Below are 26,290 nucleotides of genomic sequence, written 5' to 3' on the forward strand. Positions count from 1 at the left end.
ATGCAAACATAGAACAACTCAGTCCCTCTCTTACCTGATAATCCTGCAATGGTTGAAGATTGCCAGACTCTCCTCTAACAGGATTTCTCTCCTCCAGTATCTCAACTATTCCTCCTGGGTTATTTTTTATCTTCATTCAGGTGACCTTCTCCTAGACATACTTCAGGGTTGTGATAAGCCGTTTAAGACATGGCAGTAGAATTAAGCACAAAACTGTTATTGTGTTATAACAGCTTGGAGTACACTGGTACCCTCCCTGTACTGAGCCCTGGATTCTACCCAAGATAGCACTAGACCTTTTAGAAGTTTACATTGTCGGTTTATTTCAAACCAATGGTTAACTAGGATCTTCCTTTTCAACAGTCTCTTCCCACCCCCACCCCCACCCCCAAAATACAGTCATTTCACTGAACTGCTATCGAAGCAAGTGTCTCTCATTCTTTAATTATTGCCTTTTTTGGACTAAGATGCAAGACTTTTTCACTTATCTCTATTAAATCTCAACTTATCTGTATCAGTATAAATCTTGCTTCTATCCTCCAGTTTCTCATTTATCCCTCCAGTGCTATGTCATGTGATAATTTGATAAAAATGCTTTTTCTGACTTCATCCAAATTGTGAGAAGTCTTGCACAGGCCCCAGCCCTGTCTCATGTGCTACTATAGATCTCAGTGACCTCCATCCATCCTTCAATGTGGGGAGTAATTGTTTCCCCACATAATTGCCTTACTGTAGGCTCTGTATTTTCCCCAGCCTATCCACATTAAATATCACTTGAATTTCATTCAACTATCATTCAAAAATCTGACAAAATTTCTCTGATCAGGGACCCCATCCAAAAAAGGAAATGGGGTAGACCCTGGTGTGATTTAATTTTTGCAAACTTGGCTCTAGTAGTCATCACTGTGCCTCTTCCTCACCATCTTTTCCACCTTCTCTGAGCTGAGACTTGCCCTGCCTTCCAGACCCCACTCAGATAGAATCCTCTCTAGGATCTTCCCTGACCAACTGTCCCATATTCCCAGCCTGGAGTGCTCTGCCCTTGTATTCACATTGCTCCCTGAGATTATCTCAGTCACAGCACTTACCATGATAGGTGTTGCTGCCTTTCCTACTACACTGGACACTCCTTGAGGGCAGGGAATAAGCCTTATTCTTCCTGGCAATGCTGATGCCTGACAAAAAGATGTTCAGTGAACGATGGCTGAAATGCACAGGGCACTCCCCAGAATATCCGTTTGACATCAAGCCCATATGGCTTACCTCTCTATGGGGCAGAGCTATGAGGGAGGCTGCAGAGTGCGTGGGCTTGGATATGTATATTATGATACTCAGGCATGATGTAACTTCAGCAACATGAGCTTGTGGGATTACAGAGGGACCTGAGGCCCAGGACGAGTGAGACTAGGGGACAGGAGCCTGACTGGGGGGCTGAGTCTCCAGGGGTCCAGAGAGAGGGGGGAATTCAGACAATAGAGGTACCTGGGGAAAGGGTTGGCGAAGAAGGGACATAGTTGGGTTGGTGGGTCATGGCATCAGGACAGGGGCCGGGCAAGACTTGCTCTATTAGCAGTTCCGCAATTTCTATAATAGAGGAGCCATGTTGGGGGACAGACTGGTTGGAGGGGATTGTTTCTAAGCATGGCAAATTCACTGGCTTCGTGTCGATTGGTGTTCATTTGGAATGACTTTGGGTGGGTTGATGGAGATTAAGAGCATGCCACTTCCTCCTCACACAAATGACTCCTTGCAATTGACCAGAGGACATCAGTCTCAGAATTCCTGATAAATAGTCTGTCCCCTCCAGGGCCAGCTGGTGGCTTAGATGTGGGGAACGGGTCCTTCTTTCTGAGAAAAGGAGCTGACTAGAGCTAAGCACGCCATTAATTGACCTCAGCCTACCCCTCCAGCCTCATCTCCTTCCATAACCCCATTCCTATCCAAACTCCAACCACATAAGTTACTTGTCATTCCCCCTAACAGACCAGGCTTCATCTTACATCCCTGCCTTTCCCTATGCACTGCTTCTCCTTGGCATGTCCCCCCTCCTACATAGTGAACTCTCCCTTAGCCTTCAAGATTCAAGTCAAAGTCAGGACTCTCTGAGAAATGCTCCCTAGCCAACCCCACTTGCATGGTTAGTGGGTTTTCTTCAGTGAGCCCACCAGATGGTTAATTCCCATCCCACAGGCAGTGACGATATCCTACCCACCCCCAGTGCCTAACACAGTGTTTGGCACAAACCAGGTGCTCAAAAAATGTTTGTGGAATGGGAAGGTCTCCTGATGCCAGCCAAGCAGGCTAAGCATTAGAAGGTAGGCAGGAGCTCAGAGGCAGCTCAGGCAGCGAAAGGAACTCCAAGCCCCACCAAATAGTACACCTGAGAATGTCAGTACACATCTTGAGACTGAAACTGCAGGTGGCAGAATACAGCAGCTAAATAGAGTGTGTGTGTGTGTGTGTGTGTGTGTGTGTGTGTGTGTGTGTGAGAAAGAGAGAAAGAGAGAGAGAAAGAGGAGAGGGGGCAGAGAGGGAGGCCAGTCCTCTGTGGAGCAATGGCTCAATCAGAAAAGGGGACTGTTTCCCCTCAATCATCATGGACCCTTCTATGTTTCTTCTTGCCATCTGGAAGAAGGGAGATGCTGACAGCTTATCTCCAGTACACCCTCCCTGGCTCCCAGCCCGGTCCCTCCCCACCAGCGGCTTTGCCACTTGCACCTACGCTGTCAGAGATGTTCTCAGGCTCTGAGGCCCCACTGCTGACATGCACAGCCACTCTTGGCTTCCCTGGCCCAGACAGCCAAATAGCTCCTAGCTTCTTGAGGGAGTTGAAAGAGAAAGAGTTGAGAGGCCTGGGAGTCAGGAGACCCTGGTTCAAGTGCTGGGGCTGCCAGTAGCCAGTCATGTGACCTTGGACAAGCATCTCTCCAGCTTCGGGCCTCAGTTTCCTCAACCGTGAATTGAAGGAATAGGCTGGCTGCCCTCTCAGGGGGGTCCTCTCCAGGGTTCACATTCTGTGGGATCCACGCCCATCCCTTGTCTGTCTGCTCCTCAGATCAAAATCTTAGTGTTGACAGGGAATTTGAGTTCATCCAGTAAAACCCTCTCTTTTATACATGAGGAAACTGAAGTCCGGGGAGGGCCAGGGGCACAACAGGGAGACACTGGGGGCATATGCAGGACCAGAACCAGGGTCTGTGCCCGCTGCTGTGATCTGACCTTGTCCTTGAAGGACTGCCTTGTTCCCAAGCTGCCCAGAACAGGTTGATGCAGGGCACGGTGGAGCCTTGGTCTTCTTCAGGCAATCAGCTCAGGGCCACTGCCTTTTGAGCCCGTCAGAGAAGCCCACTACCCTGGACCAAATTCAGGTCCAGAGACCTGAGCTTCAGCCCTCTCTGTGTTACTGTCCAGCTGCGTGACCCCAGGCAAGTCATTATACCTCTTCGGCTTTGTTGTTCTCTGGTTATATGGACCCCCTTCGACTGTGAGCTCTCGGGAATGAGGACATACCTGTTGTTTTAATCCCAGGGCTTGGCTTTCAAAATCAAGTGGCTTAGTTCAAATTTTCAAGAGAGGATCTTATTTGGCCAGTAACCAATGACATATGCATTCAAATCAGACCACAGAAGTCTTAGGTACAGAAGCCTTAGCTCACTGACCAGCCAATGTAAAGGCTGCCCCGGGTCATGTGTTCATCCCTGGTCCAGTCGGCTGTGGTCCGGAGTGTTGTGTTGGTAAATACAGTTGTATCTAGGCGCTGTGCTTTAAAGGACTACTATGACAGTCTCTTGCTGGTGAGGAAACTGGCTCAAAGAGGTTAAGTCACTTTAGCCAAAGAGACACAGCTGGTGAATGATGGTGCCGAGTGGCACTCCAAAGCCCCGTGGATTTCCCACTTCTCCGGGACCTGTAGTGGTGGACTAGTCATGCGGGGCAGAGGGCGGTACAGGAGTTCAGTGGAGGGAGCGAGCTTTCTGGACTTGGCGGTGGGGTTCTAGGAAGTCTTCTTGGAAGAAGTGGGAGTTTTCAGATGGGAATTAAAGGACAGGCAGGCAGGGGTGGGAAGAACATCCCAGGTGACGAAAATGGTGTGAGCCGAGGAATCTGGGTAAGGGGACGTGAGTGGGGAAACTGGGGGTAATTCTGGGTGAGTGGGACTGTGTTGAGTATCTGCAAACAGGAGGGGAAGGGTATGAGACCCGCTTGGGTGCGGGGCCAGTAAGAAGTCTGGGCTTGATTTGTGAGGTAGTGGGGAGCCATTGAAGACTGTTGAGCAGGTTTTTGGTGTCATCAACCCTGTGCAACCAGAAAAATGTATGATTCGTTGTTTACAAGTCTGTTTCTCCCTCACTGCTGTCTTCGGGCAGAGGTGGGGAGGGGCGGAGTGCTGCTGAGGAGGTGCTGGTGGCACCAGGATCTTCACGCCAGGGCCTGAGCAGGAGTGAGAAGAAAGTGCGTGGCGGCCAGGGCTTCAGGACTGGAGGTGGAGGGTGAGGAGGAGGGGAGGGGCCAGAGATGCCTTTCCTCCCTCCCTTGGCCATCAGCCCCCTCCGGCCTGAGGTCTGGTCTGGTGAGGCAGAGCACAGAGCATGCCTCTGCTGTCTGTGTGAGTTCCTGAGGAGTGAGATCTTTAATTTTTGTCTGCTGAGTCCCGATGGGCGAGGGGCCAGCCTGTGTTACAACCTCCCCGAGGCCCCTGGGCCAAGGCACTCAGACCAGAGTGGACGGAAACAAGGAATGAGTCATGTAGACTGGCTGGGGCCCACTGGGATCTGCACCTCCTCCTACCCGCCTCCCACCCCACCGAAGCCTGGTGTCTGTACCCTGTCCCGGGGAGTCTGGGGGTTTGGGCCTGTCCCTAAGGGCCTTCGGGTCCTAGAGAGAGGGGATGCAGGGCACCAGGGAAAACCTCACTGAGTATCCCGATTCTCAGTGTATAATTAGGGGAAAATGGACATCAGAAGGTGGTGGCAGAAGGTGTCATCCCTCTTTCTTTGTCTTGATCAAGAGTGAGCTGCTTATGGGCTTATTCTGGGAAAGACCCTACGGCAGCCCCTGTGCTCTGTCCCCCCAAACCCCTATCCCTTGGGCTGTGAGGGATGCTGCCGTGTCCCAGCAGGAAGCCAGATGGGGACAGGCTGGGAGACCTCAGCAACAGCTGAGGAAAATTGTTTCCTGCTCAACTTGTCCTCAAATCCCTGCCCAGCCGTTCCAGAATCCAGGATAGGGCTGCATCGTCCTTCAGCCCACAGGGCTTTCTCCCTGGGCATTTGGAAAGGATAATACAGTGTGTAATCTGTCCCTATCTGAATAACTCCCTCATCGCCAGGAGAGCACCTGAAACCCCTGTGGTCTTACAGGGGGAATTAAAAGAAGGAGACCTTCCGGGCTGCTCACATCGTTTTCCTGCTCAGGTCTTCAGAGACTCAGCTCGGGGAGAAGTTAAGCTTCAGCCCCCAGGAGTTCTAGAGGATTCCACTCCAGCCAGAAGCTGAAGGGATTTATGCAGGTAAATAGGAAACGTGGTCTGAACTTTAGCTAAATGCACAGAGCTTTCAGGTCAGCCCACCTTTGTATCAAGGATTGGAAATGAAGGGAAACGGAGTGAAATCAGTTATTTTGAAGAGCTGCCATTCCACATCATTGCAGGACATCCTGGAGTGAGTGCAGTGTGCTGTAGTGGAAACAGCACGGACTTTGGAGCCAGTCAGACCTTTTAGTTGAATCCTGGCTCGACTCCTGGCTGTATGACCTTGAGCAAGAGACTTCACCCCTCTGAGTCTGTGAAGTGGAAGTTACGATGCCTACCTCACAGGGCCACGTAGATGCTCTATCTGTGCTCTAAAGAGAAAAGCTGAGGGTTGAGATGAGGCTTACTCAGAAATGGAGAACGACTTGATGTAGGGTAAGCTTATTTCCTTCCTTCCCCTTGGTGAGAGGGAATCAGATTCAGTGAAACTCCCCATGATGACTTTTGCCTGCCCTTGACCTAAAATAGACCCCTAGCTGTAAATAGGCCTGAGAAGAGTGGGATGTGCTTGATGGGGGCCAGCTCGTGACAGCCATTTCATGTGTCCATCAGCACCAAACACCCCACACCACACCACAAAAGGCTGTGAATGCTTCTGGTTCCCAGACATCAGCAGCCAGAGGTGCGATTCCTGAGAAATGCTCCTCTGGAAGCTGGCCTGTGTATAGTGTCTGGAACCAGGAAAAGCAGGAGTGAATCCTAGTGTAACCAAGTACTAGCTTTGTGATTGTGGGTAAGTCATTTTACCTCTCTGAGCTTTCATTCCCTCTTCTGCTACATGATGAAATAATAGTACTTTCTTCAGAAGGTTATTATGAGGATTAAAAGAGAATGACTGTAAAACACTTAGCACAGTGCCTGGTACCTTTCAAAAGCTCCAGAAATATCAACTGGCAAATGAAAGTAGCAGTCATTGAACCCCTCCCATCACAGGGTAGATAGGGCTGGTTATCTATTTGCCCTGAAGGTGGGGTGGCAAGAAAAGCATCATTATCTCTATTTTCAGATGGGAAAATAGAAGCCAAGCATAGCTGAGAGCTGAGCTCACCGAAGACAGAAACATTCACTGCACCCGGAGGGGACAGTACTGGCAGACCAGAGCAGGGTGGCTGTGAGTACTGGGGGGTTGCCAGGCCACGGCGTCTGAGGTGGCGTGGTCTTGGCAGCCCCTGTGGGCCTTGGAGGCCTTGAGCAGGAGGGAACTGGCGCCTTTTCATACAGCCTCTACCTTCCAGACTGGAGGCTGAGGCTGCACGGTGCAGGATCCCAGCTGCCCGGTCTCTGGACAAGGACGTCTGAGCCCGTGAGCTGCTCCCATCTGGAAGGCTGGGGGCCCAATCAACCTTCCTTCAGCTCTTCCGCCCACTGATTAACCAGGAAATGTGTTATTTGTTCTAAGCAGGGTAACAAGCTCTCCTGGGGAGAGGAATTCAGGACTGGAGGTCCAGTCACTTCCAAGGAAGAAAAATCCCTGGAATTCTGTCCAGAGTCTGGGTCTCAGCAAAGGGAGCAGAAATGCGGTCCTTGTTTTTGGTCCTTATTGACCAAGTTAGTTCAGGTTCTGGTAGCTCTCTGGCTGCCGGCGTTATTCCAAGACATGGGTAAGCAATGAGGTCGCCTCGAGTGTCTAGCAGACTGCCATCCCCTCTCATGGTGCACGTGTCCAGGCAAAACTTTCCCCACTGGAATCTTTTTAGTAGCCCCTTGGGACTCTCTCTGCAGGGTTTCCAGAGACGATTTCCCTCCCCAGACCCAAGGGGTGGGTTAGTTGGCCTAGCAACATTTTGTGCCTCTTTAGGGGGGAAGCGGGAATCAGGGGTAGGGAAGTGACACGTGGTGAGTCAGGGGCCTTGCTGGAAACAGTTAGCTCCCCTTCTTTTCCTGAGCAGGGAAGGGAGAGGGGAACAGAAAGTTCTGATACCCATCCCCTGGGAATTGAGTGGTGGGCTAGCCGTCAGGGAAGAGGCTGGGGAACGTGCGGTGGAGAGTCTTAGGTGGGGACAGCTGCAGAGATGGCTGGAAAAGGTACCACTCAATTGTCAGGAGGGCGGCTGTGGCTCAAGCCCAGAGTGAAGGCAACGTGGTGCAGTCTTAGAAGCTTGGGCTCAGGTGGCCGACGACCAAGGTTGGAACACTTCCTCAGCTGCTTATCAGCTGTGTGATCGTGGGCAAGCCAGTAACTATTCCCAGCCTCAGTTTCCTCCTTTGTGTACGTGGAAATCACAACACCTCCTTTCTTTGGTTAAAGGAGCCAATTCACGTAGCATGCTTAGCACAGCGCTTGGATCATAGTAGACTCCATAAGTGTTCGCAGCTTCAAAAAGGAAAAACAAACAAAAAAGGCCACTGTTTATGGGATTGGAGATTCTGAAGAGCTGCATCAGCAGATCCCAGAGATGACAGGGAAAGGGAGTGATGGGCAGTAAGTGGGAGGCAGGACAGGAGGATGGTGCTGGGATGGGGGAGGAGGAGATGCCAGTCTTCAAAGTAAATTAGCCTGGCTGTGGGCCCCCAGGAGAACAAGGTGGGGATTTCCAGGGACCGCTTGTACTCACCAGAGAGTGGGAGGGGCGTCTAGAGGTGAGGGAAGTGTGTCTGCATGAGGGTTTTGGCTGGGCTGGAGCAGTGAGAGGCTGAATGGGCAGCAGACTTCCAGAAGTGCAGACGGAGGAGACAGAGCAGTAATAATGACTTGGACACGCGGGAGGAAAAAATAGGTCAGGGACGAAGATGATGCCAAGGTTTCTGGCCTTGGGAGGCTCATGGGGATCTGAGGTGAGCGTTGAGGGATGACGAGGAGAGATCCTAAAGGAACTGGGGAGGTAGTGGGGTGAGGAAGGGAGCCCGGAACTACAGAACTGGGTAGATAATGAGGCAAGGGGAGGGAAGTGTGGAGCTGAGGCTTTCCCACAGCTGTGAAGGAGCAGTGTCTCAGGGAGAGAGCTGAGCATCCTGGGAACTGAGATGGCATTCATCCCAAAATGCAAGGTGCAGAATTCAAGGAGATCCTTAGGACCAGCCTTAAAGGCAGCAAGCACATGAACTTGGACCAGGAACTCAGTTTTTCTCTTTGAAAATGGGTCTAATGATACCAGCCCTCCCTACTTGTTGGGATTACCCTGTCTTTCATTCAGTTAGCCATCCATTGAACACGTATTTCTTTTCTTTCTTTCTTTCTTTTTTAATATTTATTTATTTATTGGCTGTGCCAGGTCTTAGTTGTGGCACTCGGGATCTTTTTTGCTGCACTCGGGATCTTCGTTGCAGCATGCGGGATGTTTTTTTTTTTTCTTTTTAGTTGCAGCATGTGGAATCTTTAGTTGTGGCATGAGAACTCTTAGTTGCAGCATGCAAACTCTTAGTTGCGGCATGTGGGATCTAGTTTCCTGACCAGGAATGGAACCCGGGCCCCCTGCATGTGGAGCGTGGAGTCTTAGCCACCGGACCACCAGGGAAGTCCCTGAACACATATTTCTTGGCTGTCTATTAGAGGCAAGCACTGTTCTAGGTTTTGGGGAAACCGGGGTTATCCAGGCAGGCAAGATACCTGCTCATTTAGAGCTATCATTGTGGCTTGGGAAGTCAGACAATAATTTTACAGGTTGTTGAGCAGGATTTTTCCTGTGGGCTTTGAATTTCTGCTGAAGATGCAAAGGCTAGAACAATAAGGACTATCTATTCTCACATGCCAAAGAGAAGTACTAGGCATCTTACTAAAGGCAGAACCAGTTCAACAACTACCAAGATACATCCCTGGATTCCAGCCTACAAATACAAAGGGATTGAAGAAAGTCATTGAGTCAGAGAACAGCTGCATCAGTAAGCAGGGCTGAGATTTCCCCTGAGGGTACTCCCCAAGCAAACCAAGTGAACAGGGCCCTAAGAAAACCAGTCATAGAGACTGGGGGCCTCCAAAGAAGAGGAAACTAGCATGACTCCCCATAACTCTGTCTCCACTGATGCTAGCTGAGGTGCTAGAAGCTGCAAGCACCCCAATGCACCAAAGCACAGCAAGAAAGTTCCTGGGAGAACCCAACCTACGTCTTTAGGAATTGGGGACGTCCATAAATGAAGAGGCTTGTGTGCATTTTCTGTCTGGAGAAATCTGACCATGGAGACTGGCTGGAGTGGCCCTTATAACAGGAAGCGATGCAGCCAGCTCACCACTGGTTTGCTGGCATGAACAGGAAAGTCCCATGGGGAGTAGGGGACACAGGGAAATTGCCCAGAGAGTGCCTTGCTATGGTAGTGCAGGGTGGAGATCATGCAGAGAGCTCCCCAAGAACCCACAAATGTGCCCATGAAAGAGCCAGAGCTTGGCACCTGTCAGCCAAGGGCACCTGTCACACAGGACTTTACCATTTTCCCCCTAACACCTCTCCCCCAACCCTGATGTGGAGGAGCCACAGCAGAAAAGGAAGGTCAGAAAATCAGACCACACCCCACTCTCCCTAGTACATGATCTTGCGCCAGGGGACAGGCCTGTGGAGGGAGAGGAGGGGTATTAAATTGGATACGAGATTGATTAAATTGGATGAGGTTTTGATTTGGACAGAACCAGACTTTTTAGTGCCTGGAAATTGGTCTTAATTATAGAAACGAAACTGTTCTTGTGACTAACGGCGATGGGCAAGCCAAGGACTCTGCTTGAGATGCCATTAAGGGTGGAGAAGAGAAATTCACCATAATAATATGGTTGAAGGCAGTGACAGGAGAAAAATAGAGCTGTTTCCTGATTGTTCCTCTTCAGGTTCAGCCCATTCAATAAATCAGTTATACAGGTAAACAATTTCAACTACTCTAGAGCAATGAAGGTGAAACAGGGTGTTGTATTAGAAAGTGATGACTTGGGAGTGGGAAGACTGCTCTAGGTTGGGGGGTCAGGGATGGCCTCTCCAGGGGGTGATGTTTGAGCTGAGAGGTGAAGCGATGAGCGTGTCCTGTAAAACATCCTGGAGATGAGTGTTTCGGGGAGAGGGAAGTGGGCATGAACTTAGCCTGTTCAAGGAGTAGAGAGGAGGCCAGTGCAGCTGCGGTGTGGTGAGTGCCCCAGCAAGAGGTGAGATAGATCAGAGAGGGGGCCAGTCCTGCAGGGCTCTGGAGGCCAAGGTCAGGAGTTGAGGCTGTTTTCAACATTAGACTGGGTCTGTCCTTTGTGTGGTGTGGGTCCTTATAAACTGGTGCCTTCCTGCCTGCTCGGTCCCTCTGCCTCTCCAGGAAGCAGTAGGCTGCAGGAATGCAGGGGCGGGGTGGGGTGCTTGGGGGAGGCAGCCATGGTTGCCAGGCCTTTAGACTTTAGGGCAGGGGACCATGGTGTGAGTGATGAGCTGATTGTTGGGGGTACTAAGATGGGTGGCCGTTGGCATTCTAGCACCCCTGCCCTCTCCCTGCCAACACGAGAAGATGTGAGCACACTCACTGCATCAATCAGAAGCTCATCGAATCCCGAGGGAGTGAGGGGCTGGATGGGAATCTAGGAAATGGATCTGAGCCGCAGGCTGGAGGACTGGATTTCATTCACTTCTTGGACACACGCTGTCTCCTTGAGTGACCTTATTCCAGATCCTCCATGTTTATTCCCCTGTGGAAGAGAAGACACCTCTTGTAGGATCCGCCGCCATCAACGCCTCAGGCCTAGGCTCGATCCTGACGCAGCAGGAAGGGGATTAAGATCAAGGAGCTAAGGCGGCTAGCAGCGACAGGTCTCTGCCGGCCGCAGGGTAGCCAAGGACGCGGCCTAGTCCACTAGAGGGCGCGCGCCCCCAGGGGACCTTCCAGCGCTCCCGCGTCCCACGGCGGCGGAGGCAGGCGAGCTGCCCCGTGCTGTCCCAGCTCTAGCCGCAACCCCGGCCGACGCCCCCAGTGGCTCGGGCGGGAAGCGAAGGGTCCGGGGCCCGGCCTTTGGGTCCTGTCTCTGTCATGCCGTTCTTCGTACCTCTCCTGACCTCCTTCAGACCTTCGAGGCTGCAGCCTTGGTCATCGAACAGGGAGTTTGTCCCTGAGGTTAGGGGCGGGAGATAAACTCTGGACAGGTCAGCAGTTCAGTTTGCCCAGGACAAGAGAAAGGTGGCTTGGGTGCCCCTGTCCCGGCAGGCGTCATCTCGCCTACTAGCCCTCGGGCCGGCCCTGCGTCGCCCCCAGCTCCTCACGGGTTAACACCCCTCGCCGCCCGCTCGCTTCCCAGTGCCAAAGTGGGTGTTGCTGGAATTCCTCTCTCCCTCTCCCGTAATGAGGGGGCTGAGCTGTCCCTCCGAGGAGGGGGCACGGTGTGGATAAAAGAGACGAAAAATCGGGGGGAGGTTTCCAAAAATAAAACCCTCCGGTTCCCATTCAGAAGGCTACAGTGACGGGGAGAAGGCGCGGCGGTGCGACAGCGGTGCCCACCCAGCTAGAGACGGAGCGCGGCCGCCGGGCTCATTGCACGCAGCCCCGGGCCGCTCCAGCAGCCTGGCCCTCGCTCCACGGAGAGCCTGGCCCGCAGTCTGATTCGGGGCCCCCTAGACGGGGAGAGGCGGGCCACCGAGAGGGGACCGGAGCGCAGCCAGAGGGCGGCCGGGCGCACAGACTGCGAGCCCCGGGGCAGTTACCCGCGCGCGCCGCTTTCCGGGCGCCCCGGCGCCATGAGGCTCCCAACCACCACCCGCTGCCCCGGGCGCGTCCTTCGGAACCCCTGGAGGAGCTTCTTGCCTCTCACCCTGGCTCTCTTCGTGGGCATGGGTCATGCTCAGAGGGACCCGTTGGGCAGATACGAGCCGGCTGGAAGGGACGCGAGTCGGCTGCGGCGCCCCGGGGGCAGCCACCCCGCAGCGGATACAGCCAAGGTGTACAGTCTGTTCCGGGAGCAGAACGTGCCCGTTCCGGGTTTGCCGCCCGCGGAGCGGCCCCAACCTGGCTGGGGGAGCCCCAGCAGGCCCGCCGAGGCGGAGGCCAGGAGGTCGCCCCGCGCGCAGCAGCCGCGGCGAGTCCAGCCACCTGCGCAGACCTGGAGAAGCCGGCCCCTGAGCCAGCAGCAGTCCGCACCCCGGGCCCAGGCCCCCCCGGCTCTCCCGCGCCTCGGGACCGCGCAGCGGCCGCGGGCTGCGCGAGGGCGGCTAACGGGGTGAGCACTGGAGAGGGAAGCATGGGGGCTGGGGGAGCGAGGGCCGGTCTCCCGTACGCTCGTTCGTGGAGGGATGTGCTGGCTAGAGACAGGGCGCCGGGCTCTGCCTTTCGTCCCTCTGTCCTCAGTACTGCGGAGGAACAGACCGAGGTCCCGGAGCTGGGGCTCCATCTGACCCACTCTCAAAGAGTTGAGAGGAAAGAGAAACATCATCCACACCCTTTCGTACCAGCTCGCCCAGACCCGACGTTAATCCTTTCCCAAGGCGCCGGGGCATTCGCCCGCTCTCCTCCCTCCCGCCTCCAACCGGTGCCTGCTGACGCCCGTAGCGGTGCGGGGATCTGAAAGGGATCGGGGAGAGGGCAGCGGGGTGGGCGTTCCACGCGCTTGAGGCCCAGGGGAAGCTGAGCGGGCTTAGAGCGCGGGTAGGTGGAGGACGTCGGGGGCTCCAGAGCGCGAGGGCAGATGCATCTCCAGGAAGGAGGCTGGCAACAAAGCCTGCGCGGGGGAACGAGTCTGTGGGTTGCGGCAGAGGTCGGCCTGGGCCCGCGGATGGCTGGACGTGGAAGTGGGCATGGGATCGGGGGCACTTTGGGCAGGAAGCCTGCTCGCGATGTGGCTGTGGCACTGTGGGTCCGTGGGGGAGTGGGTCTGTGTGTGCCCCTATGCAGCTAGGTGTCAGCGCGACTCGCGCACTTTGCAGGGCTGTCTCCCCCCTACCCTGAGACGACCAGCTGCTTGCTGGGGGCTCCCTCGCAGCGTGGGAGAGGTTCCCCAGTAACCCTCGGCCCCTCTGAAGATCCTCATGGCTGCGGGAGGCTCAGTCTTGCCTGAGTATGACAGGTATCTCCAGAATGGAGGGCACTGGAGGCCCGGGCAGTGTGGGGATGCGTGGGGACACCATCGGGGAGGCTGGGAAGGAAGCTGGCAGCCCTTCTCGGCTTGGGCCCTATTTGCCAGTTGGGTTCAGTCCCCTGGCTCATAGCGTGAAGGACACTGCAACCCCTGTTCTACTCCCGAGGATGTTCTTACTGCCTCTCCACTCACTATTTTCCTAGGCTGCAGCACTCTTCTCCTGTATTTCTCTGCTTAGAGAGACCTTCCTGACTACTCCTGCCCCACCCTCTCTCTTCCTTCACCCTGCTGTACGTTTCTTCATAGCACTTATTCCCACTGGACATATTATGTTTCTGTTTCTGCGTTTATGGTCTGGTCTCCCAGCCCACGCTAATGTAAGCTCTATAAAAAGAGAGACCTTGTTTTGTGCATTGCTGTGTCACCGGTGCCTAGAACAGTGCTCGTATATAGTTGCTGCTTGTTAAGTATCTGTTGAGTGAGTGAATGAATTCCCCGCTGCCCTTGGAAGGCCCAGCTTAAGGCAGACAGAGTAGACCCGAGCACTGCCAAGTCGCTTACACAGAGGATCAGTCAGAGGGTGGTAATGGCCTGTGCAAGTGAATACATACTTCTTAAGAGCAAGTGTGCAGGGCCTGGGATAGGGGATGGGGCCCCGAGACAAAGACATTGTTCCTGCCAGGAGGGCAACTCAATTACTTCAAATCGAATTGGAGAAATGGACAGATAGGCACTGGTGAACATGCTTTCTAGTACCAGCAGCTTCATGTTAAGCATAAAGGAATGGATGGTTGTGGCTGACGAGCCTGGAGGAGAAGGAGGCCCTGGGGTTCGATGGGCAGCATGCGGGGAAGCAGAGGGGAAGTGGCAGGAGTGGGGTCCCGAGTTGTAGCACTGCCCAAAGACAAGGGCTTTTCACTGTTGGCACTGGCCTCGGGGCAGGACTGCACCCTGGTGTAGGGGAGCCACAGGGCTGAGGCTGGAGGCATAGGTTGAGCCAGATCATGGAGGAGCTTATACTGTCGGCGTTCGGGTGGGAGTTCGGGGGAGATGGGATAGTGGAGTGGGGGTGGGAGGGTACACTCTTCGCAGTTGTGAAATGAGGTGTGACGAGCAAAGCAGATTGTCACCATGATAAGGCTGGTAGATGTACACAGGTGTGTAAGGACCTGGGCCGGGTGCCACCCACAATCACTTGCCGTATACAGGTGCACACATCACATCACATGCTGGGGTGGCCCCTCCCCCAGATTATTTTCTGCAGCTTTGATAAAGGGTGGGTTCCTCTGGCACTGCAGCTAGCCACTCCAAGTCATCTGGGGAGGGGCTGAGTGGCAGTCTTGTCCATCGGCTTCCTCTCCCCAAGTCCATTCTAGTTCCTGGCTTCTGGCCAGGCTGGCCTCTCTGGCCGTTGCCTTGTGAATTGCTCAGGGCCAAGGACTAGGTGCCACCTGCTGGTAAAGCTTGGAATTGCATCACCACTACTGGGGATTCTTCATTCAACAAACGTTTGGAAGGTCTCCTATATGCCCGGCACTTTGCTGGACCATGGGGATACAGCAGTGGCCAAGACAGCCTCTGTCTCCGTGGAACTTGCAATGTAGTGGGGTTTTATTGCACATAATGAAGATTTTAAGTGTGCGCCAGGCACAGTGCTAGGTGTCTGGGACACAGTGTAACCAGAGCAGAAAATTCTTGCACTATTGAAATTCACAGTCCACAGGGGACTTTTTAAGCCATTGTTCCCCAGCATTCAGTGTTTCTTAAGCTTAGCCTCACAGCATACCACCTTAATAATAGTTTCCTCTATCTTTTCCTCCTTGTTCTATTATTTTCTTAAATTTATAAACTTAAATTTATAAACTGTTAAAATAATACTTTATTAAAATAAAATAAAGTATTTTATATTATGAAGTTTTATACAAACGTACAAAAAGTATTGGAAATAATACAACTAACAATCCAGCTTTTTCAAACCTTAATATTTGGGCCTATTTTGCTTCTGATTTTTTTAGTCGAAATATCGTCTATAAATTTGTCTCCCTCTCTCCCCAGAGTTAACCACCACCTTGAATTTACCCATGATTCCAATCTAGGTTTTTATAGATGCATGCATCCATAACATATACAATATTGTTTTGCATATTTTAAACTTAGATAAGTGGTGCTATGCTGCATTAGCCCTCTAAAATTTGCTTTTCCAATCCTCATTAGATGTTTGAAATTTAACTACATTAATATAATCAGCTCAAGTTTATTCATTTTAATTGTTGGTCATTATGTCATTGTCTGAATATACCACAGTTTATTTATCCATCCTTCTGTTTTGGGACACTTAGATGAGTTACATATTTTGGTATTACAAACAGTGCTTGGCATTTTTCTACATAAATAAATCCATTTTCAAGGACACTTTGTATCACTATCATAAGCTGAAAATAGTACCACTTGTCATAAAGAGGAAACTGTAGGAAAACTGAAATGAAAACAAAATGTTCTCAAAGTCTAGTCAAATACAATTATCATAGGAAGTTCAGCCCCGTAGTTCTCCCTACTGGAAATGGCAATTGGCAAGGGCTGGAGAGAGAACCTGGCGTGAAGACCCAACCTCGGACAGAGATTTTTTCCCACCGGTCTAATCACACTAGAACGATCACTAAAAAGGGAATCACTTTCTCGCTGTGTGATTCAGCATTGCTGCATGTTGTGATTATGGAAACGTCACACTTCCTTTCCTACCAGAAGTGTGTTGGGAAACATTGGATTAAGTGAAACAAAGAGGTATTAAAAGTACACCACATGTCAGCCACTATGTTAGACTCTAGGGACACAAAGAGGAATAAGAAAGAGCCCTCAAGATACTCAAGACAGAGACATACACCAACAGCCTGAGGTAATCAGTGCCAAATGGTGTGGCGGCTGGAGAATGGGGAAGGCTGGGTAGATGGCAGGGGAGGTTTCACATAAAGGAGGTGACGTTCGATCTGGAAGTCTTGGAGCGAGCCACGGATCTCAGTCGGCAAAGGAGAGAGGGAAGGCAGTCTAGGCAGAGAGAGCAGCTTAAGCAAGGGCATCAAAACGTGCCCACACACAGTGCAGCTGGGGGACAACAAACTTCGTATATCTGGAGGATCATAGTTTTGGTTGTAGGTGGCCATGGAGATAAGGGGGGAAGGGGGGCAATTAGACTCCACAGGCAGGAGGGGTCCGGTTGGCTTTGTAGAGGCCAGTGGAGAGCCTTGAGGCGTCTATAACAAAGGACCAGTATGACCAGATTTGTTCCAGGTGGAACAGCAGCTGTCCTAGGCTGTTAGCCAGATGGGTTGGGCAATGATGTTGGATACTGGGCTAATGTTTGCTGAGTGGTGTGGCCTGGAAGGCTGGGCTTACATAATCTCTGAGTCGTATCTTCCAGAGACTCAGAGCCACTGAGTCTTTGGCCCCAGCTAGTCAGGCTCATTTGCTCTCTCCAGATAGCCAGAGCTCACGGAATGGTCATCTCCCATCGGGCACCTCCCTGAGCCTGTACCCAAGACTCTGGCTGGGCTCCTGTATCCCTCTTGAGTGCCCGCTTTGCCAAACCCTGCCCCCCTGCTTGGCATCTCTGATTCTGACCAGTTCTCGCTGTGGCCCCCACGGCCTTGAGGGCTCTACCGTGGTCAGGCCGGGCACGCCGAGCTGCTGCCTTCCTACAGTCAGCTCCGTGGCCATTCTGAAGGCATCTAGGGAACCAGTAGGCTCAGGGGGGCCTCCTTGAGCTGGGCTCCACTCCATGACCTCTCAGCCAGGTGGGCCCCTCAGTCCGTGCTCTCTGGACTCCCACAGACCCTAGTTTTTAGAAAACTCCTGCTGTCTGCTTCCTTCTCAAAGACCTCTCAGGCCTCTAAGAGGCCTTGCCACCACCAGAGGGGGTAATGACTCACCAATGGGTGGGTAGTCCCCCCTCCCACCAGGGCACACACTCAGAAGCCCTGGCTGTGAGGACCAGCCCCTTCCCCAGAACCTAGTGACTTGGGCCCTGATGGGGAATAGGCAGCGGAGCAGAGGGGCTTCGAGGTGGCTGAAATGGCACAGCCCTTGGGTGGGAGGGCATTCTGGGGCCTCCCTGGGAGGCAGCTCCCCACAGCTTTGGGCCAAAGGGCCAGGAATGGGCCTCAGCTTTTTCAAGCTGAAGGAATTTATTTTGAATGTTTCGTAAGGTTTCAAAAACCACACGAGCTTTGGGGGCCACACAAATGTCAAACCAACTCCTAAGTGGGACCAGATGCTCACCACGCCGGCCACGAAGGTCACAGGAAGGGCCCCCCGGTCTGTCCTTCACCCCACTCTTGGGCTCCGTACCTCTGCTGCCCCGCTCACCCTGAGCTTCAGCGAGCGCTGAGTAGAGAATTTCTGATGGTAATGATGGGGTCTGTGAAGCAGAGCCAGGCCCAGCCTGAGCTGAGAAGTCAGGGCCCCAGAGGTCTTCTCCAGATAGAGCCCTTCTCAGGAAGTCACCTCCGTCCGGGCGTTTGGGTTTTAGATTGACAGTCAGGGTGGGTGAAGGATACTGGTGCTGCAGGGACCTCACTCCACACCTGAGGGCAGAGTTCGGGGGAGTTAGGTGAGTGGCCCTGGTGGCAACTGCTGGTCAGTGCCTCCTGCAGGTGTCTCGGTGCCAGCCCTAAGGAGTAGCTGGGGGAAGGGCTATCTCCCACCGAGTAAGTTCCATCAGCCTGCCCCAGTAAAAAGCGCGCTCACCGTGCAGTGCAGCTTATCCCGAGTCCCCGGCCCCATCTTCCTACCAGCTTGCCACTCCCTCAGCTCCTCTTAAAGAGAAATTCTGGAGCTCCGGCTCCTTCTGTCCCAGCCAGTGCTCCGTCTGACCGTGCACCAGCCTGCCAGAGGGCTGAGGCTCCTCCCAGTGTGCATGTGTTGGCAGGTGCTGCACATGTATGTCCTTAAGGCTGTTTTGGGTACGTTTTCCAGCTTCCCTTGGATTATCAGCATTTGTTGGCAAGGGCCACGGTGATAATTTTTTGGTGAGAGGCCATGCGGAGCTGGAGCGTGACTTAGAGTTGGGTCAACTGAGGTTTGAATCTGGCTCTGACATTTACTTATTGTTTAGTCTTGGAAAGGGACTGAGACACTCTGAACTGGCTTTCTGATCATCTTCGTGATCCCTGTGCCTGTGTGTTGGGGGCTATATATCCTATCTCATTTAATCCTCACAACAATGTTAAGCAGGTATTATTATCTCCATTGTACAGATGAAAAGAATGAGGCTTCCCAAGCTCATGCAGAGAACGGCAGAGTCAGGATTCAATCTTAGATGTGAAGGAGCCCAAAGCGCCCGCCCATGGGCCACGAGGCCTCCCTAGAGAAGGGAGACAGTGCCCGGCCTGGCAGAGTTCCCCCAGGCCCTGCCTGTAGAGGGTGGGACCGTCAGTAGGGCTCTGTGAATAGTCCCGCTCTGAGCACCCTATGCTGACCCTGTTTTGGTGACCCCGCAGGAGGAACGTCTGCGGGGGACAGTGCTGCCCAGGATGGACAACAGCAAACAGTACCAACCACTGTATCAAACGTGAGTGCCTCCACTGCATCCACCCTCTCCCTATCTCTTCCTTGAGCTGGGCGGGGCATGGGGACCCCAGAATCTGTGCGGGGAGCACAAGCGTCTTCCCCAGTCTGTCTCCTGAGCAGGTAGCCCCTTTCCAGGGGGGAGGCAGTGGAAGAGAGGAGATTGAAAAATGCCTCCAGGGCATTCCCTGGTGGTCTGGTGGTTAGGACTGGCGCTTTCATTGCCAAGGGCCTGGGTTCCATCCCTGGTTGGGGAACTAAGATCCCACAAGCTGCATGGCATGGCGAAAAAAAAAAAGGCTCCAACTGAAGATGACTTTTCAAATAAAATCCCCTCTCTTGCTTGTAAAGTTTCCTGTATTCCCCACCTGCTGCTCCACTGTGTTGGGGCTCCTCCCCAACTTGCCCTGTGGTGTTCACATACCCCTGTGGTCTGCGGAACACACCTGGCCCCAGAGCCTCTGCATCGCACATTCCTGGGGGGACCACTCCCAGCGCCGTGCTAGGGGAGTCCACCTCTGCTCTGGCCCCTGGCCCCTGGCGGGCATCCTACCAGGACGGTCAGATGAGGCTTTGATCCTGTGTCTGGAGCAGTCTTCCTTTCAACCACTCCAAAGCCTGGCAGGCTGGCCCAGATGAGAAAAAAGAGGGTAGTCATCTTAGTTATGTGGAGACCAAGGAGTGAGGTAGGAAGAGCCAGGCTCTGTGTCCTAGCCTCCACTGATGGTACCCTCGGAGGAGGTGACAGCAACACGAGAGCCAGTAGCTATGCAGCACTCGCTCTGTGCAAGACTCACTTCACACGTCCTGTGGGGCGGGGAGAGCCACTCACCTTTTGGCAGGTGAGGAAACTGGGGCACAGACAAGTCACGTGCTCAAGGTCACATGGTCTAGAAATGGCAGGATATGAACTCAGGTAACCTGACTCTAGGGTCCCTCTTCTTTTTTTTTTTTTTTTGCAGTACATGGGCCTCTCACTGTTGTGGCCTCTCCCGTTGCGGAGCACAGGCTCCGGACGCGCAGGCTCAGCGGCCATGGCCCACGGGCCCAGCCACTCCGCGGAATGTGGGATCTTCCCGGACCGGGGCACGAACCCGCGTCCCCTGCATTGGCAGGTGGACTCTCAACCACTGCGCCACCAGGGAAGCCCAAGGGTCCCTCTTCTTAATCTCCACACTCTGCTGCCAGATATCTTACCTCATCTTCCTGGACCTCACTTTCTGCATCTGTGAACTGGGGATGGCCGTGTACTACCGTTTCCTTTTTTACTCCTCCCCTACCTCCTATTACTACTACCACCATCACCTCTACCATTACTACTACTACTGTTACCTCTACTACCATCACTACTGCTACAGCTGCTGCTGCTACCACTACTACCACCATTACTACTATAACAATGACTACTACTGCTAGCTAACAGCCGAGGATTTACTATATGCCCAACACTGCGCTAAGCTCTTCACATACGTCATCTTAGTTGTCTTCCAATCCTATAACATGAGTATTTACTGATCATCTATCCTACTTATAGTCGAGGAAACTGAGACTCAGTTTGGTTAGGAAATGTGCCCGAGGAGACAGCAGTACTCCGAGTCCTGGAGCTGAGGCCTGGGGTGGGATGTGGGGCTGGAGATGAGGAGGAGAGCCCCTAAGTTCTATTGAGCTTAGCAGAGAGTGTTGCTGAGGTGAGAGTGTTGCTGAGGTTTGAGTTGAGGTTGGGGAGGGTGGCTTCAGGGCGGGTGGGCATGGGCCTCGCTCTGGCCCTTCAGCCCTGAAGGTTCTCAGTTTCCTAACTTTCTCATGACTTTCCAGCGTCCTTCTCTGCCAATCTGGAGTTTCAACACTGGAAACTCGAGGTTGGGTGAGTCTGCAGACTGTCAGAACTGACGTGCGTGTGCACCCTCGTGCCCTGATCCGGGGGTGCCGCTCCAGCCTGCTGTCGGTATCCACTCCACCCCGGGGGGCCTCAGCCCCATTGTTTCTCTCCCCGGCCCTCCGCTGCTCCCCTGGTCATACCTGTGGCCCTGGCACACGGGCTGGCAGCGCTCCTGGAGGAATTGCCACTGGGCGTTAGCCTTTCCCACACGAAGCTGGCTCGCCCACCGAAGGCCTGTGTGCTAATTAGCTGGGCCCAGCGCTGTTTGCTTGTTGCTGTTTTGCTGCTAATGAGCTTGATGAGAACCACGTGGGCAGTGGGGTGTTGGCCCTGGATGGCGAGGTCCGGAGCTCTGTCAAATATGGGGCTCTTGGTTCCACGCCCTGTCAGCTGGCTCTCCTGCTTCCCCCGTGGTTTGCGTCTCCCTATCCCCTCCCCACAGCTGCCCTTCTGGCTGGAGCAGAGGCTGCCAACGCCGGGGAATGCTCATGACTCTGGCCTAGTGGTTTCCCACATGTGGGGTGCCTCTCCTGGCCTGGCCGCGGCGAGGGTGGTGACAGGGAGGGGTGTGTGACATCCCCCCAATGCCAAGAATAAAGTCTAGTCCCAGAACAGTGTGGGGACTCAATCCATCCCCTGGTCTCTCCCAGATATCTGTAGGTCCAGCCCACTGCCCCTGCAGAGCGAGTGATGGCCTTTGTCCCCTGGCCCACCCCCGACTCCCACTTGCCCCCTCTCACAGACTCCTAGGTTGCTGTAACATACCAGCCATCTCCTTGGCAGGCCCCTTTCTTCATCCCTGTGCAGTCACTGGACCTTGGGGACCCACTGTGTCTGCAGGTGTCCACTGCTAGAAGCCCAGCTGCTCTCTGCACCCTGGAGGGGTCTGGAGCTGTGCCCCCATCTCCTCCTCTGGTCTTGGTATCTGCCTTTCCTTCTGTGGCTTTGCCAGCTCGCCACACAATTTGTGTGTTTAGGTATTTGTGGAGGCAGCTGACTGGGGCCTGCCAGCCCGCTCAGCTGAGGGGAAGCAATGTAGGGTGTGGGGTGCCAGGGTCCTGTTTACAGTTAGGGCCTTTGGAAGACTGTCCAGTCTTCCCAGACTGGCTCGCCCCAATACACACACAGCCTTTGGGAGGCTTCTGAAGGCTTGCACTGGGGAAGAAGATTTGAAGAATTCTTGTTTTATCTCAGCTTAGATGCACGGGGGCTGGGGCTGTTCTGGGGAGAAGTCTATTGAGGAGGGGGCTAGGTGGATTACCATCTTCCCCTCCCCCGCAGCAGGAAGGCTCCAAGTTAAGAGCACGTGCTTTAGATTCTGGTGTCAGATTCAAGGCGTCATGGGTTTGAATCCCAGCTCCGTGTCCTCAGGCAAGTGCCTGGCCCTCTTCCAGCCACAGCGCCTCACCTGTTAAGTGGGTATAACAATCTTTGTACAGCTGTTTTTGAGAATGAATAATAATAACACACTGTAGCTCTTACAGTGTGTTCTGTGCGTCAGAACTTTATTATTAATTTTTCATCCTCACAACAGCCCTGTAAACTAGAGTTGATCTTTATCCCCATGTACAGATGAGGTTAACTATTTGTCCAAGTCACGCAGCTGGCAATCAGTAGAGCCTGGGTGTGAATCCAGGTAGCCTGCTCCAGAGGAGAGGGCTTAACACCGTGCTCCTGGGAAACGAGCACGTGTGTGTAGAGAGCCTGGAACATGGTAAGTTTAGTTGTTATTTTAACCTAGATCCAGGAGGCTGTGCTGCCTGCCTGGGTTTCAATGCCGACTCCATCACTTAGCTACAGGACCCTGGGCAAGTTGCTCAAGCTCTCTGTGCCTCAGTTTCTTTTCCTGTGAAACAGGACTAATATTAGTCCCTGCCTCAGAGAATTCTGAGGAACAAATGAGATAACTTAGGGCAAGTGTTTAGTTCAAGGCCTGGCACGTTCTGTGTGTTCTGTACATGTCTGGCCTTGCTGTTGCGAGCAGGGACTGTGTCTACCAGCCCACACCATGCAGCACAGTGGCAAGTGTTCACCGGATACAAGGTAAAGGCTCAACAAGAATGTACTGAATGACACAGGACCTTTCCCAGGCCTGTGCAGAGAAGTCCCCTTCTGCTGCCCCAGATTTATCAGCCCTTTTGGAAAACACCCCACGGTGCTCAGGAGACCCTGGAATGGCCTAGGCATTTGTGCTTGCCTTTTAGTCCCAAGCCTGTATGCGCATGGGGCCATTAGAACCACATGCCTTCTAGGCCACAACTCAGTGCTGTCAAGACCCTCATCCCTCCTGATCTGGGCTTCTCCTGGGCTTCCCTGAGGGAGTTCCCCTGGCCCACCCATCCCAGCCCTGTAAATGACCCCACCCAAAGGGCAAGACTATAGCCACCCAACTTTGGAGCCAGAATCCCCGAGTTCAAACCCTTGCTCCATCATTTACTAGCATGGTGATCTCAGGCACATTGCTGGACTGCTCTAAGCCTCAGTTTCTCCGTATGTCAAATGAGGATCAGAATAGCACCTGTAGTAGTTATAAGAATCTACAGAGGAGATGTATGCAAAGAAATCGACCTCATAATGGTAAGTGCTGAACAAATGTTGGGGAAAAGGGTAAGGGCAGGGGTGGGATTTGCAGGTTCTTTACTGACTGGTTAGGAGCTGCCAGGAGCCAGAGGCTTGAGTCTACATATGGCTCGTCTCTGGATGAACCATCCGATGAAACTCAGTAGCTGGTGGGAGTGGTGGAGAGGAAAGTGGAAGGGGTTAAGGGGAATAATCACATGACTTCAGTGGAGACCCAACTAACACGAAGGGTACAGACCTAGCAAGAGACACTGCCCCTCTCTCCCCTGACCATGTAGAGGTACCTTAGACCTTTTTGGTAAGCAGGTGTATGCCCCCAAGGCTTTTTGCTTAAAGGAGTATTTAGGAGATGCTTTTATCCCAGGGGCTGTATCCTGTTGATACCAGCAGAGTGCCTATTTGATACGTGTTTGTTAAAGGACTGAGTGGGTGAATGATTTCACAGGTGACCTGGAGGTTTTCTTCTGCCATTCTCAGCTGCCTCTTCTCACCTCCTTGGTTGGCTTCTCCTTTTCTACCTCACATCTTTTTTTTTTTAAGCCAAGTTCTTTTTTTTTTAATTTTATTTAAATTTTATTTATTTATTTATTTTTGGCTGTGTTGGGTCTTTGTTTCTGTGCGTGGGCTTTCTCTAGTTGCGGCGAGCGGGGGCCACTCTTCATCGCGGCACGCGGGCCTCTCACTGTCGCGGCCTCTCTTGCTGTGGAGCACAAGCTCCAGACGCGCAGGCTCAGTAGTTGTGGCTCACGGGCCTAGTCGCTCTGCGGCATGTGGGATCTTCCCAGACCAGGGCTCAAAGCTGTGTCCCCTGCATTGGCAGGCAGATTCTCAACCATTGCACCACCAGGGAAGCCCTCTACCTAACATCTTGATGTTGGGCTGCCTTAGGACTTTCCCCAGATCTTCTAAATCCCCCCCACAAAGAGGGGGCCATATGAAGCAAGCAGAGCATTACTGAGTACGAGTAGACGCTGTGCCAGACAATTAACACGCAACAGTAAGAGCGGCCGTGCTCGCTCTGTGCCAGGGACCACGCTAAGCCCTTCACCTCCCTTCCCCCTGTGAGTGGCCATCCTGTGTCCCCTGCACAGTAGCAGTCCCTGGCTACTGCTTCTCCTCTACCTGCTGCTAAACACTGGGTTTCCCAGGGCCGAGTTCTGGGTGCTCTTCTTTTCTTTCTCACGGCACTGCTCCTGGAATGATCTAATGCATTCCCATGGATGTAAACATCGTCTCGGGGCTGATGACACTCAGATTTATATACATCTTCAGCCAGTCCTCTGCTCCAACCTCCAGGCTCCTTTCGTCCCGCCGCCTCCTCAACATCTGCTCTTGATGCCTCCCAGCCACCCCCACCCCAACTTGTCTCAAGCGAGTGCGTCGTTTCCCTCCCTCTGAGCCCATAATCCTGCCCAGGTCTTACCCATCCTGTCAGAGGCATCTCCATCTATGTGAATGCTTAAGCCAGACCATTCAGGACACCTCCTCTTGCCCAGGCTTCTATCCAGTTCATCCCTGAGCCCTGTTTGCTTTACTTCCTAAATCTCTTGAGAGTCTGTTTGCTTCCCGCCCCCACACCCCCACCCCCGGCTGCTTCTCTAGTCCCGGGCACCAGCACGCTCTCCTGGGTGACTGCTGCGGCTGGCTGACTGCTCCCACTGTCCCCCTTACTCTCCAGTTCTTTCTCTGTAAATTAGATCATAACACATCCCTATTGAAACCTTCCTGTGGCGGTGTGTCCAGCCTTGTCTGTCAGCCCCTCACTCACCAGATCCAGCCTGGGTTCCTGGAATGTGCTGCCCCCGGGCTGTTGCACATGCTGCTCTCTCCGTTTGCTTTTCCTGTCTCTTTATGTGGCTGCTCCCTGTCTTCGTTTCCAGCTCCCCCTAACCGCTCTGTCTAGAGCTGCCCCCAGCTGCCTTGTTACTCTGGATCCCAGCCCCTGTATTGTTTCTTCCACCATTCATATCCCAATTTCTCTTCCTCTGCTTGTTTTTTTGCTTGTTTTATGAATTTCTCTAAGTTGGAGGCTCCATGAAGAAAAAGACACTGTCTTGCTTACTATCCTAAGCAAACAGTAAATGTTGGACGCACGACCACTTTCTAGACGCTGAGACTTGCAGAGGTGAAGGAACTTGCCTGAGGTCGTGGGGTTGGAATTCAAATGCAGGTCTCTTTGACTATCAGGCTGCTCTCTCCGCCACACTTCTGCCCCCACCTTCACTGAGTTGTAAATGGCAATGGTGTACTCCTCCCCTCTCAACCTTCATGGGTCCTGGGCACGGAGCTGGTGTGGCTGCAGGAGGGCTTGGATGGCTCCGTGTTAGCCACAGAACTGTCTTGCACGCCCTGGGGCTGCTCCCCTGGAAAAGGCTGGGTCCCCGGGCTTGTCCCTGATGGGGGCTGCTCCAGGACCCCATCTTCTCTCATCTCCCTGGCCTCTCTGGCACTGAGGCCTTTAAATCCCTGCCTCCTCCCAGGCAAAGCCCTCAGGGCTGTGATGGGGATGGACAGGTGACTCATCTGCTCTAGGGCAGGAGTTAGAGGCAAACCCAGGCCCCTGCCCTGGGCCACGAGCCCTGCCCAGTGGTCCCCTCCTCATGCCTGCTGGAGCCAGTGGGAATTGGGGCTGCTCTCTGCCCCAGCCCCTGGCCCCCAACTGGCCCAGTATCTCGGTGTTTGTTAATGCAATTAGCAGGGCGGTCCATGCTGATGGGCCGGGGCCAAGGTCTGACTCACAACCCTCCTTCCTCCCCTCCGGCCGCCAAACGGTAGAGGCCCTCTCGGC

The 26,290-nt window shown here is 53.3% G+C and overlaps 1 protein-coding gene and 1 long non-coding RNA gene across 8 annotated transcripts in view; one reads left to right on the forward strand and one right to left on the reverse strand.

Moving 5' to 3' along the window:
* Positions 1–404: 404 nt before the first annotated feature.
* On the reverse strand, positions 405–12,904 carry LOC132513916 (uncharacterized). The gene is made up of 3 exons (XR_009538587.1): positions 12,225–12,904; positions 10,950–11,111; positions 405–7,844 (listed from the first exon to the last, which is right to left on the reverse strand). It is a non-coding gene; the product is annotated as an uncharacterized LOC132513916 (long non-coding RNA).
* Positions 11,854–26,290, forward strand: part of LTBP2 (latent transforming growth factor beta binding protein 2) — a 97,936-nt gene continuing 83,499 nt past the window's right edge. For all 7 annotated transcript variants that reach the window (XM_060138485.1, XM_060138054.1, XM_060138132.1 and 4 more), the window contains exons 1-2: positions 11,854–12,629; positions 18,977–19,047. In XM_060138485.1, the coding sequence (XP_059994468.1) occupies positions 12,151–12,629; positions 18,977–19,047 (550 nt within the window). In that variant the 5' untranslated portion in view covers positions 11,854–12,150. The remainder of the gene's footprint in view (positions 12,630–18,976; positions 19,048–26,290) is intronic.

The sequence above is a fragment of the Lagenorhynchus albirostris genome, chromosome 1 (assembly GCF_949774975.1).
Source record: "Lagenorhynchus albirostris chromosome 1, mLagAlb1.1, whole genome shotgun sequence".
In the NCBI taxonomy this organism is placed as follows: domain Eukaryota; kingdom Metazoa; phylum Chordata; class Mammalia; order Artiodactyla; family Delphinidae; genus Lagenorhynchus; species Lagenorhynchus albirostris.